Source organism: Canis lupus, chromosome 13 (genome assembly GCF_003254725.2).
Source record: "Canis lupus dingo isolate Sandy chromosome 13, ASM325472v2, whole genome shotgun sequence".
Taxonomy (NCBI): domain Eukaryota; kingdom Metazoa; phylum Chordata; class Mammalia; order Carnivora; family Canidae; genus Canis; species Canis lupus.
This window is the reverse complement of record NC_064255.1, coordinates 45,986,918-46,001,791: the sequence shown is the minus strand read 5'-3', so window position 1 is coordinate 46,001,791 and position 14,874 is coordinate 45,986,918. Positions and strand designations below refer to the sequence as shown.

General features: G+C 59.0%; 1 protein-coding gene across 4 annotated transcripts in view; it reads left to right on the top strand.

Annotated features, from left to right (window-relative positions):
- Window positions 1-10,402, top strand: part of SCFD2 (sec1 family domain containing 2) — a 419,880-nt gene extending 409,478 nt beyond the window's left edge. The window contains exons 9-10 of one of the 4 annotated variants that reach the window (XR_004814632.2): window positions 8,983-10,027; window positions 10,236-10,402. Coding sequence is in view for 1 of the 4 variants with exons in the window: in XM_025435788.3 (XP_025291573.3) it covers window positions 8,983-9,075 (93 nt within the window). In the remaining 3 variants the exon portion in view is untranslated. Of the gene's footprint in view, window positions 1-8,982 lie in introns of all 4 variants that reach the window. The other 3 variants (XR_003131334.3, XR_003131333.3, XM_025435788.3) reach the window with 3 other exon arrangements.
- Window positions 10,403-14,874: the final 4,472 nt, after the last annotated feature.

Genomic DNA, 14,874 nt, shown 5'->3' with positions numbered 1-14,874 from the left:
TCCTCGCTTGCGCAGGCTCCCCAAAGCAGACCATGGGACAGGGACATGAGAGCGGGTGGCTTACGTGGGGGATGACCCCAGGAGGGAGTCTGAAAAGACAAGACACTGGAGAAAGGAAAGCCAGGGAAGCCCAGGCTCCGTGCCCTGGGGGCCCCGAGGAACCTGGACGACACACCCCAGAACCGTCCTGCTGGAAGACGGGGGTGTCCGGAGCATCTTCCCATCGAGCCTCGCCTCCTGCTCCCCACCTGAGACTTGCCTTTGGGGGCCGGTCTCCAGCTCTGTGCCGCCTCTGCAGGCAGCTGCGTGGGCCTCCGGGGTTTGGAGAGAGCAAAAGACATGCAGGGGCCGTGCTCTGGATGGCACGAGGGCTCACACAGGGGACTGTCCATCAGAGCCGCACGGCATCCGGAGGGGGTTCTGGGCCGGGGGGCCGGGGCTTGGGCTCCCACCTGCACCCATGACAGTGCCTGTCCCCCTGGCCAGCCCAGGGAGCCTCCGTGAAGGCCCTGCCCGCCTCTGCACTTGGTGGCCCACCCCCGGCCTGCCCCATCTCCTCAAGTGGACGTGGATTCCGTAACCAAAACCGGGGCGCCCCGGGCCTGAGCACGTGGCGGGAGCTCTGCAGGCCTGGCCTGCAGGCTTGACGGGGTACAGAGCTGGCCCGGCGGGTGGAGGGGCCGCACCGCCGTGAGGCACAGAAGACCTGGGCCCGGGGCCTCCAGACACCTGGCCTCAGAAGGGACCTGAGGACCTCGGCAGCTGCCGTACGTTCTTGAACGGGGGGTGACAGTCGCTGGCTGTGACCATTCCTGCCCTCACTACCACCCGTCGAGGTCATAGCTGGCGGAATTTCGGACAAACTGGCAAATCCTGCCCCATGTAACATCCTTTCGGCAGCACCAAGGATCTGTCTAGCGAGCCTTTCTGAGCAAGACTTTTTAGTTTTGTTTTTTTTTTTAATCAGAAAGCACACTTCTCACTGCCCCTAACAGGGTGAACCAAATCCTTAGCGCCGCATCCTAACAGCCTGACGGACACCCTAACCCTCACTCTAAAAGTATAAAAGGCGGATGTTGTTCAAAGCGGCATGACCTGAGGTTGACAACCCGGCCCCGGAACCTGCAGCGGCTTTGCCACAACCTGACCCCGTGCTCAGGCTTCTGCAGAGGGAGCCCCTCCAAGAGTTTGGGGCTCAAGGCACCGCCGGGATTGCCGTGTGTCCGTTGTGCAGAAAGTTCCACCGAAGAGCTAGCGGGGCCCCAGGAAGACGCCCCGCTCCTCCCAAGGCAGCAGCAGGAGAAGAGCGGAGGGGTTCTCTATTGTAGAGCCCTTCGTCCCCTAGCTGCTGAGAGGCGGTGGGTACCGGGTGTTGGCTGGAGGGACACCTGCGGAGGCCGCTCCCCCTTACTCCGACCTCAGCAGACTCGCAGCTGCCCTGGGTCTGCGGCCACCTCTGTGCAAATCTGGGACCGGGGCCGCTGCCGGCTTTTGCAGGTGCAGTGGAGATCAGGCCCTGCTGCCCCGGCTGGCCGCGGTGGCCCTCATACTGGGGCCGTGACCCGCTCCGACGCTCAGGTCAGTTGGGGAACACGGGCCAACTAACCGAAAAGCACCGGTTCTCCTGGATCGGCGTTGCCAACAGACCTTCAACCAAGAAGCCAACGCCGACGTGACTGCCGACAGGAACAGCGGTAGTGGACGGATCCGACTCCGTATCCTGTTGGACCAGCCAGCCTGCACTCCAACGTCTCCAGGGGCGAGGACTTGCCCCCCTCCCGGCCCCCCGCAGCCCTCCTGAGTCTCGGAGGGCCTCACTGCTACGACTCGCTCCCCTGGATGAGCCCGTGTCTGCCCCCTCGGAGCCCCGCTCCTCAGTGCCGCTTCCCCGCAGGACTGACAGGCGAACCAGCCCCGTCCCCCTTCCACGGGTTCGCCCCTGGGTCTGCTCTTCTGCACACCGAGGCCTCTCAGTCCCCCGACGTGCCTCTGAGTGTGCCCTGGCAGGCCCTGGGGGGCCCTCCTCAGCCCCCGCCCGCCTCGGGCCCACCGCAGCCCACGCGGCGCAGCACACCGTCCGAGGGATGGACTCTGGGCTCGGTTTTCACTGCTCCAGAAGCGTCGGCATCGACTGAGTCTCCAGCCTTTTCTCTCCCAGTTCCTCGGTCCTGCCAGTATGACTCACCCATCCTGGGGGCTCTTGCTCGCTGGCCCTACTGCGTGCCCTCCCCTCGGCCGGAGAGGAACGTGCAGTTCTGGCTCTGGAAGGACTGCAGGGCCCAGCAGGTCCCCAGGATGGGAGAGGGACCTCGGGCCCAGGAGCTGCCCGGGCCCTCGCAGGAGTCCACCGCCTGCCGGGGGGCCTCTTCCTACTACTATTCTGCTTGCTTGCTCCCCTCCAGCCTCAGGACTTTGAGTTTCTTTTTTTTTTTTTTTTTTTTTTTTACTATTTTGTTCCCAAGCATTTGAAGTAGGGTCAGGCTTGCTGGGTGTCATGATTGCGGGTTGATTGCTGAGTACTGAACACTAGCAACTTTCCTGGTATTACTGTCGCAGAAGGTCAAAGGGGCTCTTCCGGGGAATTCGCCAACCTGTTGATCGGCTCCTGAGAGCCTGGACAAACTAAAACCAGCCTGACTCTTGTATCCGTTCCTATTAATCCCCGTCTTCTCCAGATGCACATCTTCTATCTCCGTGTGCCTGGGTGCTATGGGGACCCCAGTACGGGAGCCTACGGTCACAGCTACCAAATCGGGTTAGTGGGCTATCCGGTGACATTCGTTGAATGTCTGCTGAGTGCCCAGCACCACTCTTGTGCCAGGGGTAGAGCAGCGAGCGAGCCAGCCCCATGCTTGCTCTCATGGGACTTACATTCTCATCGTGAGTGACCAACATGGAACACGAGAAACTCCAGCCAGAGACAAGTGTCCCAAGAACACAGGCGGGGTTATGGTGGGAAGAAGTGGAGGGGGATGCTCCTTCCCACGGCACAGGCTCCCCGTGGAGGAGAAGGCTTTGAGAAGCTTTCAGGGACCAAGGAAAATCATAGAACCCATTTGAGGCACAGGAGAAATGATTTCTCTCCCGCGAAGCATGACACATGGGATCCAGAGACCACGTCTGCACCTGCTCGTCTTCCAGGACGGTTGTCACACTCTAAAACGGGCGTGTGTCCTCCGCTCTCCATCCTCGGTTGTTGGTCCGCGTGCCGATGGGAAAAAGCCGGCAGCTGGAGAAGGCCCTCCTCCGTCCTGACTACAGAAAAAGGGGATCGAAGAGGCGGCTCCCGCCACCCCACCCCACACCCCCCCCACCGTGAGGCGGGAAGCTGTGTAGGCTTCCCCTCGCTCCGGAGCGCGTGCCTGGCACCGGCCTCCGTCTCACTTGCTGCCTGCTGTGGGGCCCGGGCCCAGGCGGCCCTGCAGGCTAGGCTCCGTGCCTGGATGGTGGCCACGAGGCCCCAAGGGAGGGACCGTCCCAGAAAACACAGGGGAGGACCAGCTCGGGAAACAGAGGAAGGCCGTGTGGGCACATCGGCCCCGCCATCCACTGCTTTTCATAGGCGGGCACATGCTGCCCACCCACACTTTCTAGCAGTTCTGCGTTTCTGGAGCTGCCTGTTTACTCAGCGTGTAATAGAAAAAAAGGTCAACTGAGAAGCATGTTCATACACAGTTTCGCATAACTTTAGGGGTTCAGGATGCCGAAATCCTGACCCTAAAACCCGGCTCCGGGTTCTTCTCAGATTGATTGAAAGGCCCAAGGAGAGGAGTCCAGTGACTTCCTGTCCTTTCTTTTTCCAGTCTAGATTTATTTTATTCTCACTCTCTCTCTCTCTCTCTTTTTGAGATTTATTTCTTTATTTGGGAGGTGGAGAGGGCCCGAGGGAGAGGGTGAGAATCTCAGGCAGACTCCACACGGAGCAGAGAGCCTGACCCGGGGCTCGATCACATGACCCTGACCCTGACGACCTGAGCTGGAATCAAGAGTCAGCCGCTTAACTGCCCGAGCCTCCCCGGCACCCCTAGATTCATTTTATTCTGAAGTTTCTTACTCTGAGGAAAACATCAGTGGGGTTTTAAATGGATCTTTTTTGCCCGAGTTAGCCTGGAGCCCTTATAACCTGCCCTTGAAACTCTGGAGAAAGTACAGATGGGGGTATTGGATGGCAGGCAGTCCACGAGTTCACCGTACTCTCGTCCACGCCGCCCTTCACTCCTGTGAATCAACAATTCTGAGATCATTTGCAGCGTGAGGTTTTGTTCTCACGTCCCCTCCACAAGGAACTTGTTAAACAACCCTCAGAAGGCACACAGGTGAGGAAGTGACCTGCGATGTCCCGCGTCTGGTTCTTTGGGCTACTCAGTCCGCCAAGCTCAGAGGCGGTGTGTTAGCAGGTCAGACAGTTCACAGGGGGTTCCCAGAAGGCCTGGTCGTTAATCTGCTCTCCCACCGGCTTAATGACACAAACCTTCCGCGTCTAACACGCACGTATGAGTGGGTGTGCGCACGCATGTGGCACCTGTGCAAGCAGGGGTAGGCCGGGCCTTGAATATGCGCTGGAGCGCAGGGCCGGCTCGGAGCCCCCAGGCCACCTCGGGCTTGTTCAGCGGCTCTGGAGGCCCTGGGGGGCCCTGGGGTCCCCGCTCCCAGCCCCCAGCCCAGACATGGAAGTCTTCATCCATACCCTCGGCCGTCTGGACAGAAACCAGTTCTCTGAAGGAATATTGCCAACAACCAAACATTCGATGGCTGCTTATAAAATCCTAATTGTCTAACAGGCCAGTCTCAGACCCTCTTAAATTCCTTCCCATCTTTGGCCATCTTCTGGTCCCCCGCTTGGCTAATTTTTTTAGAATTCTTAGAACTGTTTTTCATCCACTAATGCAGACATGCCTCGGTTGAATGGGCTGAAAACCTCTAAAAACGTTCAGATGGGTCTGAAGACCAACAGACACCGAGAATACGCCAAAGCTCGCGGCCCCTCGACGGCAACAGGCTAATGGGGCGATGGCCACGCAGCCCTGCCCGCGTCCCAGCAGGAAACTCACACAAATAGTTGAGCTGATTAGAGACCATTTTCCCAGAGCTGTTGGCGCTCTGCTACGAGAGCCTCCCGGTGCGAAAACCTTCCCACCGACCGTTGCTAAACCCACTGCCTCCTTCCTCGTCTGACCGTTCACCCACTTGATCACTAAGTCACTGTCTCCGGGGCCCGCTGTGTGTCAGGCACTGTGCGAAGACACAGCAGGAGGACGCGGGGAAGGCAACAGGGGACGCGGTGTGATACCAACAGCCGTGGGAACACTCTCTGTCTTGAGGAGGGGTGGTCCTGGAAGCTTCCTGCAGGTGGTGATGCCGGAGCAGACTGTTGAAGGACCGAGAGGGCCTCAGGCAAAGAGCAGGGGAACTCACGTTCCGGGGCAAGAAGCACCCCCAAAGTCCCAGCTGCGCAGCTGCCAGTAGTTTAGGGCGGCAGAATGTGCACCTGCTGGCGGGGGGGTGGGGCCTGGGGCGCTGAGCAGCCATCGGATTCCCAGGTCCTGGAATGCTCTGGGGGGTGTTGGGTTTATCAAAGGGCGGGGAGGAGGCGGTCAGGGTTTTAGGCCCATGAGAAACACAGGTTTAGGTTTACACTTGGGGAGGACGGTGACTCGACTTCCCCCGCGGTGGCCCCGGGGCTGCTGTGAGCTGGAGAGAGGGAATGTCGCAGAGGGTGAAAGTGGTCAGGATGTGACGCTAATGAGCACAGCAACACAAGTACTGTTCTCAGCCCCACGAGGGCCTGTCAGCTGCGCCGATCCCGTGCGCCCTTCCTAAGGGTCACGTCGGGTGGCATCCTTACTCCCACTTCACAGACGAGGCCATCGAGCCCAGGGGGAGGAAGATGAGGCCCAGGTCAGACACCCCTAAGTCTGTGCTCTCACCCAGTACCACCCAGCAGGAGGCCTTGGTCTCCACCTCCCCCTCCTCAGAGACCCCCTGGCTCCCTTCACACGCTGCCCTGGTTTTCCATCTGTTTCTTTTTTTTTTTTTTTTAAGATTTTATTTATTCATAGAGACACAGAGAGAGAGAGAGAGGCAGAGACACAGGCAGAGGGAGAAGCAGGCTCCATGCAGGGAGCCCGATGTGGGACTCGATCCTGGGTCTCCAGGATTGCGCCCTGGGCCAAAGGCAGGCGCTAAACCACTGAGCCACCCAGGGATCCCTCCATCTGTTTCTTTTCGGCCCTCCACCGGGCTCGTCCCAGGCCCCTCTGCTCCAGCCTGCGTGCTAAATACCTGCCTGTTTAGACGGGAGGGGCCTGGTCTTTGGTTCCAGCTCAGGGGAGGTCACAGCTCAGGGGAAGCCCAGCACACGGTCCGAGGGATGGACTCTGGGCTCCAGAAGCGTTGGCATCTGAGTCTCCAGCCTTTTCTCTCCCAGTTCCTCGGTCCTGCCAGCATGACTCACCCATCCTGAGGGCTCTTGCTCGCTGGCCCTACTGCGTGCCCTCCCCTCGGCCGGAGAGGAACGTGCAGTTCTGGCTCTGGAAGGACCGCAGGGGCCTGCAGTGCTGGGGGGCACAGGCAGGTCCCGAGGGCAGGAGGGGGGCCCTCTGCAGCCTCACAGGAGTCCACCGCTAGAGAGTACAGAAGAGACTTTGGTTCCTGTGCACACATTTAAAAAAAATACCCGAATAAGGGTGTCCTACTTGGTGGTGGAGGAGTCCTAGCTGTACACAAAGCCCACCCAGAACTATATTCAGAATCCTGTGTGTGTGCACAGACACGTATTTTTCTAGAGCGTTCTTAGCTTTTGCAACATGCAAAAGGAGACCTGTGACCCAATCACAAAGCCACAATAAAACAGCAGCTCACAATTGCCGAGCGCCTCCTGTGCTCTGCGCACTGGACTTTACGTAATCCTCGCTGCAGCCGGGGGCTGCTGCTTTCCTTCTGGGATGCGCACAGGAAAGCTCCCAGGGAAGTGACTTCCTCTGGGGCACGTGGCCGGTCTGCAGTGGAGCCGGGCTCTCCGGGGCTCTGATGCGGGTGCCCGCCTGGGCGCCACCCGGGCGGCTTGGCGTGGGGAGATCCCGAGGAGTCAGTGAAGACCCTCCCGAGAGTCCGTGTCCGAATGGTGTCTACGCCGTGCGCGCAGATAAGGGGATGCTAACGTGCATTTGCTGCCCTCAAGCTCTCATCACCTGGCTTTAAGGATGACTGTGGGCCCGGACTTTAGTATTTCTTTTTCCGCCAAAACTACAGCTTGGCTGACATTAACTGTATACTGTTTAAGAAGATTCTCTCTAGAGAAAAAGTAAAAATAGCTGCATGCAAGGGCTACCTTTTGTTTTAAGCAGAAAACGTTTTCATAATCCTCGCTTCTTGAACAAAGGGAAGAAAACGATAAAATGTTTTCTTCTCTCCTTCCTCCCTTGACTTCGGCCCCACCTGCCTTTCCTCCATGTGGGAGTGTGGACTCTTGTTTTTGACCGATGGGAGCTGGGAGCTGGCCACGTCATCGGCTTGGGTACACCTGGAAGGTCTGGGGGTGGGGGTGCAGAAGGAGGAGGTGCGCGAGCATGCGCATTCCCGGGCCGTATGGCCAGGTGAAGCCCGGTCCCCTCTGCTCAGGAGCTGGGCTGAGGAATTCCAGGTCTAGAACCTCCTCCCCCATTCCCAGCGGCAGCTCCCCAGCTGGCCATCTCTGCAAACCTCACCAGACCCAGCCCAGCCCCGCTGAACAAGTTGCTCGGGTGCTACAGAGAGAAAACTGCCTGAGAGGCAAGGTCCAGACCAAAGGACGCAGCAGGGCAGAGAGGCCCCAAGGTCCCCGTGGGCTAGGGGAGCAAACCAACCTTGCCCAGACCCCTTGACGTGACAGGAGTGACCACGTGGGCAACTGGATGCTGGGGTCAGCCTGTCTGGTCGGAATCCTAGCCCAGCTATCTCCTGTGTGTCCTTGGGCAAGTGGGTTGAGCCTTTCTGTACTTTATCTCCCTTAACTACAAAATAGGAGTAACGTGTGTACGCATGGCACAAGGTTGTGATGAAGATTACGTGGCTACCAAGAGAGACCAGCCTCAGAGCCTGGCGCATCCTAAGAACCAATAAATATTAGCCAATACCATCATTAGCCCACCATCGTTATAGGTCGAATCGTGTCCTCCTCCCAAAAGATGCTGAAGTCTGAACCCCTACAGCCTGCAAATGTGACCTTATTGGACATAGGTCTTGGCAGGTGATCGTGTTAAGATGAGATCATTAGGGTGAGCTCTCATCCGGTATGACTGTGACCTTATTAAAAAAAAGGGGGGGTGAGGGGGGAATTTGGACAGAAAGACACACATAGATGGAAGACAGTGCGAAGGCACAAGGAAGCTGAGAGGAAAGCATGGAACTGATTCTCCCTCACAACCCTTGGGAGGCACCGACCCCACCAACACCCTCGTCTTGGACTTGCGGCATTCAGAACCATGAGACAATAAATTACTGTTATTCAAAATGTCCAGTTCTGGGGACTAGGAAGTTAACAGAGTCATCATCATTTTCACCCACAACGCCGTCCGCCTCTTGGGTGTCCTTCTCATGCTCCCTGAAGGAGCGGAGGCTCCCTGGAGAAGAGAGAAACCTCTCTCTCTCTTCTCTCCCCCCCGCCCCCCTTGGTCACATCACTGGATCCCAAAGCTACAGTATGATCGGATTCGGTTCAGCCGCCGGGTGGTGGCTGGGCGAGGCCATCCTGGGTGCCAGCGGCTTAAAGGTTCAGGAACCCTGCTGTCCCACGGGCCATCCTTCCCAGCCTGGGCACCCGTCCTCCTACCCAGGACACTAGCCTCCAGTGGCCTTCGAGCTGCCCCCCCGGCTTTCCCCCCACAGTGCCCCACTCCACGCCTTCCCCCATAGAAACACATTGCCTTTTCTTTCCCGACGTCCGATAACCTGGGGTCGGCTTCCCTAATGGTCTGCGGTGTGTTTGTCCCCTCCCGCTGGTAGGTCATCGTGCTGTCCACGCGACTCCTGAAGCCGCTTAACATTCCTGAGCTGTTATTTGCCACCGACCGGCTGCATCCAGACCTTGGCTTCTGAGCGATGCTGCTGCTGCTGCGATGACACCTGCCCGCGGTGGAAACACCTGTATTGCCGCCTGCCGCCCTTCACGACCCGCCTCCGAAACCAACGTCCTCTGCCCATTGTGGGGAGGACGGAATTCTCCCTGAAGGGTCTTGACCACACGTAGCGAAGGACTGCGCTCGGATTGCCAGCGATTCTTTAAAAAAAAAAAAAAAAAAATCATCTTCCTAAAGGTATCAAACTTTCGGCCTGCTTCACTCAACCTAATTCTCATTTCTCCTTCGCCCTGTTGACCTTCCCGATTCCAAGGGCAAGGTTGTCAGCGCTACGTAAACACCTGTTGGCAAGCGCTGGCGGATTACGAGCCGTTTGGTCTGCAGTCGCTCAAGAAATGAGACCTGCTTTGGACTTCCGGGTGCGAGGGAAGTGTGGCTTTCCCTAAGATCATGTAACTGGGGGGAACATTGCAGATGGGATCTGGGACCTCGCTGAGAGGCCGGAGGGGCGGGTGGCAGCCGGGGCCTGCCCTGTCCACCCGTCCGGCCACTGTCCCCCGTGCTCGCACGCAGGCCCACCAGCCCACTTGGAACAGTGGTGGGGGAGGTGGATTGGGCGGCTGTCCCTGCCTAGCAAAGGGCTTCCTCCCCGCCCAAGGGAAGGCCCCCTAAAGGTGTCTGGTCCAGGGAGTCCAGACGGGGACCCCGACCCCCGGGACCTCCAGGAGTCCGCGTTTCTACTGAAATAGAAAGCTCGCTTTTTCTGTTGGTCTGACTTTTCCTTCCGGTTATGACAGAAAACCCTCGACCCCACGAGTGAAGCTAGTTAAGAACCCCGGCAAACATTAACTGCTTGGAACCCAGCTATGCATTTGTGTAGGTGTAGGGTTCGCGGAAATTTCTAGCGCCTCCGAAAGATGTTTGTAATGAAGAGAGGAAGTGGAAAAACCACTCTAGAGTGGATTAAACAGGTAGGGACGCGAAATGTCAATCAAAACACTCACACGTGTCTCAGATTTTAGTTCCCTCTAAAATAATGTCATTTTATGAAAAAGACTGTGAAGTTGGAAAGCATTCGGAGACACGATCACAGCAGGTCTTATATACACCAGTGTTCTTTTTCTTTCCTTTTTCCTTTTTTTTTTTTTTTTCTTTTTTTGGTCCGAGTATGCTTTCCAGCTAACTCCAGTGGTGCTGATCCTGGAGAGCCCCCACGCCTCTTTCATTCCTCTTTATCTAGAAGCTTGAATCTGAGGAAGGAAGAAAATGGCAATAGCCCGAAAGAAATGGTAATTACAGCAGAGATCGCTCTTTTCTAAAATTAAAAATAATAATAATAATAATAACCTGTTATGTGTGTCAGTATGTGTTCATTCATTTCCAGGTACTGAGTGACACGTTCCAGGCACTGGGCTGGGTTCCGGCCACGCTGGTGAGGGACCCAGACGCGACGCCCCTGACTCTGGGGCTCTCGCCGACTGAGCAGCTGGGGCTCCTGGTGCCCTGGCCCTGTGAGAAGTTTTACACCGTATGTCTGTGTGCAAAGGTCACTCTCGGGGCACCTGGGGGGCTCAGCGGTTGAGCGTCTGCCTTTGGCTCAGGGTGCGATCCTGGGGTCCTGGGATCGAGTCCCGCATCGGGCTCCCCGCAGGGAGCCTGCTTCTCCCTCTGCCTGTGTCTCTGCCTCTCTCATGATTAAATAATAAAATATTTTTAAAAAAAGAAAAGGAAAACAAACTCTCTGGAAATTTAAAAACCAAACTGCTAACAAGTAGTGACCTCTGGGAAGGGGTACAGGTGGGAGGGCTCAGAAAAGGGGGAGCCTCGTTCTCTGTAGACTTCTGTGTTGTTTGAGTTTTCTTCGCAGCGAACACGTACTGGTGTATCACTTGTGTGGCTTTAGTGCAGCCCTACAAGTTCTTCTTTTAAAAAAAGGATACTCACAAGCTTCTAATCTGGACTCACACAAGCAGGACGCCCCTGATTGTTAAGTGTGGTCGTCCAGCAGGTACTGTGCCCCCCCAAGGGGGCCAGGGGGTGCGAGGGGGAAGATGTCACAGGTTTGCCTTAGAACCATCCTCTTGCATCTCTGTGGTGGCCGGTTGGCCTAAGGGAGCTAGACAGGCAATCAGTTAGCGGAAGGCTTTGGACAAACGAGAAGGCTCACGGTGACCGGAGTGTGTTTGGAAGAAGGTAGGGCCCATGGGACAGAGCACGGCTCCTTGAATTAGGAGCAGAAGCATGGGATCCCCGGGGGGCCCAGCAGTTCAGCGCCTGCCTTCGGCCCAGGGCGTGACCCTGGAGTCCTGGGACCGAGTCCCACGTCGGGCTCCCTGCATGGAGCCTGCTTCTGCCTCTGCCTGTGTCTCTGCCTCTCTCTTTCTCTGTCTCTTCTGAATAAATAAAATCTTTAAAAAAAAATAAAAGCAGAAGCATAATGGAAACTTGGTATAAATTCTACCAAGGGCCTTCGTCAGATAAGGAAAAAGAAGACACTGAGGCAGAGGCATGCGGGCCCCTGGCCTGAGCCCCCTAGGACCTCTCTGGTGCTCACTACCCAGGAGCCCGAGAGGATGAGCGGGAAGGGATGGCGCCCTGGACCGCCTGCCAGGCTGTGTCCGGGGCCCCCAAGGGCGGTGGGGGGCCCCTCACACCTCCACGCCTCCACCTGGGAGACATGGACACGACTGCGGGGGACCTAGCCCAGGGGAGGGAGGCCGTCCCTCACGCAGCGGCTGGCGCGTGACACCAGGACCGTGGGTCTTGAGTAGCCGGGACGCCGAGCAAGTCCCCTCTCGAGGCGATGAAGTCCCACCCGGAGCACGACGCCAAGCGAAGGGAAAATTCAGAGGACAGGCGTGCCCGGACCCGCGTGGAGACAGGAAAGGGAGGAGGAGGGACCTTGTCGGTGCCGAGCTCCACCCCGCGGTCCCCTCTGCCCTCGGCTGGCCCGGCAGTTGGACGGGACCCGGGCCTGCCTCATGGGGCTGCTGTCGGAATGACCCGGCACGTCGTGGGAGGCTGGCGTGGCCCCTGCCTGCGCACCAGGCCCGTGTCCCTCGGGGAAGCTTCCCCACCGGCAGCGCCAGCCACCCAGCAGCCGGCGCGGGTTCGGAGCCCGACGGCCGTCTCCACCACAGGCTCACGAGCCCACGAACACGAACCCGCTCGGGAGGGACTGCTTGGCCAAGCTGAGTGGCTAGAGCCGCTTCCCCGTCTCTGGGGCCTGGCTCGGGCGGTTGGCCCTGAACCCCGGCTGCCCCGCCCGTGGGACCACCGACAGGTGTAAGTGCTCTGCCTGTCGCCCTCCTGCTGGAGTCTGCTTCCCGGAGACACAGCGGGCACAGCGCTCGGGCTGCGTCAGCCCAGGGTCCCCCGAGGGGCTCTGTTTCCACCGGCCCCCCGCGGCGCAGCCTCACCCCAGTAACAGAGCTCCATCGAGCTCCCCTCCAGACCACTACTACTTATTTTACCCTGGTTACCAGAAACGGTCTCAACAACAAACAATCCAGTGTCCTGAGTGCCGTCGGCCATCCCTGCTTCGGGGACGTTGGAAACCCCATCTCTCTTTTAAGGCAGCTTTGAAAGACAAAACCAGATGATGGAGGGTATTTGAGAAGGGAGGTGGGGTGGCCACCAAGGAGCTGGGATCTTGCCCCTCTCGGTTATAACCCGGATCCCCTTCCCTCCACACCAAATTAGTAAAAGGAGGATAGTGAGAACTTTCTGGAAGCCTCTCTCTCTGGACTCCAAAAGGCACAGAAAACAGCCGGTTCTCCCCGGTGGTGGGCCCGGTGCCCGGGGGGGGGGGGGGGGGGGGGGGGAGCCGCAGGGCCGCCGACCCCTCCCCTGCACAGGCAGGCCCAGGCCTCGCCCAGCGCCCGGCTGCCCAGGATTTGCCCACGGCCCGTCCGGAAAACACGTCTGTTCTCCCACCTTGGGGTGCCCGGCCAGGGTCCCCCGTGCTCCAGGGCCCGGGCGCAGGGTGAACAGGCCGCCTCCCCGGGGGGAGGTGCTTGCACCTGCACCCCGCACAGCAGCCCAGTGATGCGGCAGCAGCGGGGAACCGGGGAAGCCAGACAGCAGGGCAGCCCCGGATCCGGGTGCGCCTCCCCCTCCCCCCGCCCCCAGCCCTGCCTCCGCCTCTGTTACTCAGTGGCGGGACTGGAGGCCAGAGGCTGATGACAATAGCAGATGTGGCTGCGCAGCCAGGCGGGAGGGGCCGCAACCCACGCTGCCCGGGGGATGGAGGAAAGCCAGTGTGGGGTTAGATGCAGGGGTACTGGGGTGCAGGGGGCGGGGAGGGCCAGGGTGCAGGGAGGGCCAGGGTGCAGGGAGGAGGGGTGGGGTGCAGGGGGGAGGGGTGGGGGCCAGGGTGCAGGGGGTGGGGTGCAGGGGGGCTGGGGTGCATGGGGGTAGGGGTGGGGCCAGGGTGCAGGGGTCAGGGTGTAGGGGGGCTGGGGTGCATGGGGGGAGGGCCTGGGTGCAGGGGGGTGGGGTTCAGGGGGCAGAGTGCGGGGGTACCAGGGTGCAGGGGAGCAGGGGGCAGGGAGGGCCAGGGTGCAGGGGGCTGGGATGCAGGGTGCATGGAGGGCCGAGGTACAGGGGTGGAGGGGTGGGGGCTGGGGGTAGTGGATGGGGTGCAGGGGGACCAGGGTGCAGGGGGCCAGGTTACGGGGGGCAGGGTGTGGGGGTGCCAGGGTGTGGGGACCAGGGCACAGAGCAGGGACCAGGGCACGGGGGCCGGGGTGCAGGGGAGCAGGGCACAGGGGATCAGGGCCCTGAGGCCCAGCATCTGTGAGACACAAAAGGAAAAAGCACCCAGGGGAGTTTGCTTGGAGGAGGGGGGCCGGGAAGCTGGGCGAGCTGCCCAGGGACGAGGCTGTGGCTTCAGACGGGCCTGAGCTTTGGGGCGGGAGGTCCTGACTGGGCCTCTGAGTTACTGGATCAGCTCCCTAATTCTTCAGAGCCTCCCTCCTCCCTGTCTGCAGAAAGGACTCAAAACCCCTAAAAATGAGGTGGGTGTGGAGAACGTAATTATTTCAAACACCCCACAGGGCGGGACACAGGTTTCAACCAACAGAAACAGTCCTTGTTCCTACCTGTGAGGCCCTCAGCGGTGCTGTGGGTCCGGGCCTCAGTCTTCTCATCTTTAAAATGGGAGCAGTAGTACTCCCTTCCGCCTGGGATTCTTGGGAAGACTGAAGGAGATCATGGGAAATCGACCCATCATAAATGCTCAGTAAACTCCAACCGTATCAATTCTCCACCACCCTCGCACCCCTCCCTTCCTTCCCCTGCTGGCAAAGGGGGCGCCCCCACGGCGACAGGAGAGGGCTGTCTCCCCGAGCCACAGGGTTGCAGTGCAGAAATCCTAAAACAAACACTCAGGGATTAAGAAATGCTAATAATAAAAAAGATGAGCAAAGGTAATGAAACATGAAGCTAAATTCACGAGAAGAAAATCTGGTATATTCCAGAACTGTAAATATTTAAGTTTAGCCTGAGACACTGGACAGAACTGGGGCCTGGGGCGGGGCGGGGGGGGGGGGGGGTGAGGGGGAGGTTCCAGCAGGGTCTGTCTGTCTGTCTCACACACACTTTAGCCCCCTGGGTGGACGAGAGCCCCGGGACCCTGACCCACCCAGACCTCGGAGGTGACGTAGAGCAAGTGCGGCGCAAGGGGGAAGAGGAGGCCACCCTGAGGCCCGCAGGCTCGGAGAGCCTGCAATGGAGGGGAGACGGAAGCAGTGGGGGCTCAGCCCTGCTCAGCCCCCCTCTGAGGTGACGCCCCGGGGAGACTCCGCGTCCTCTTTGA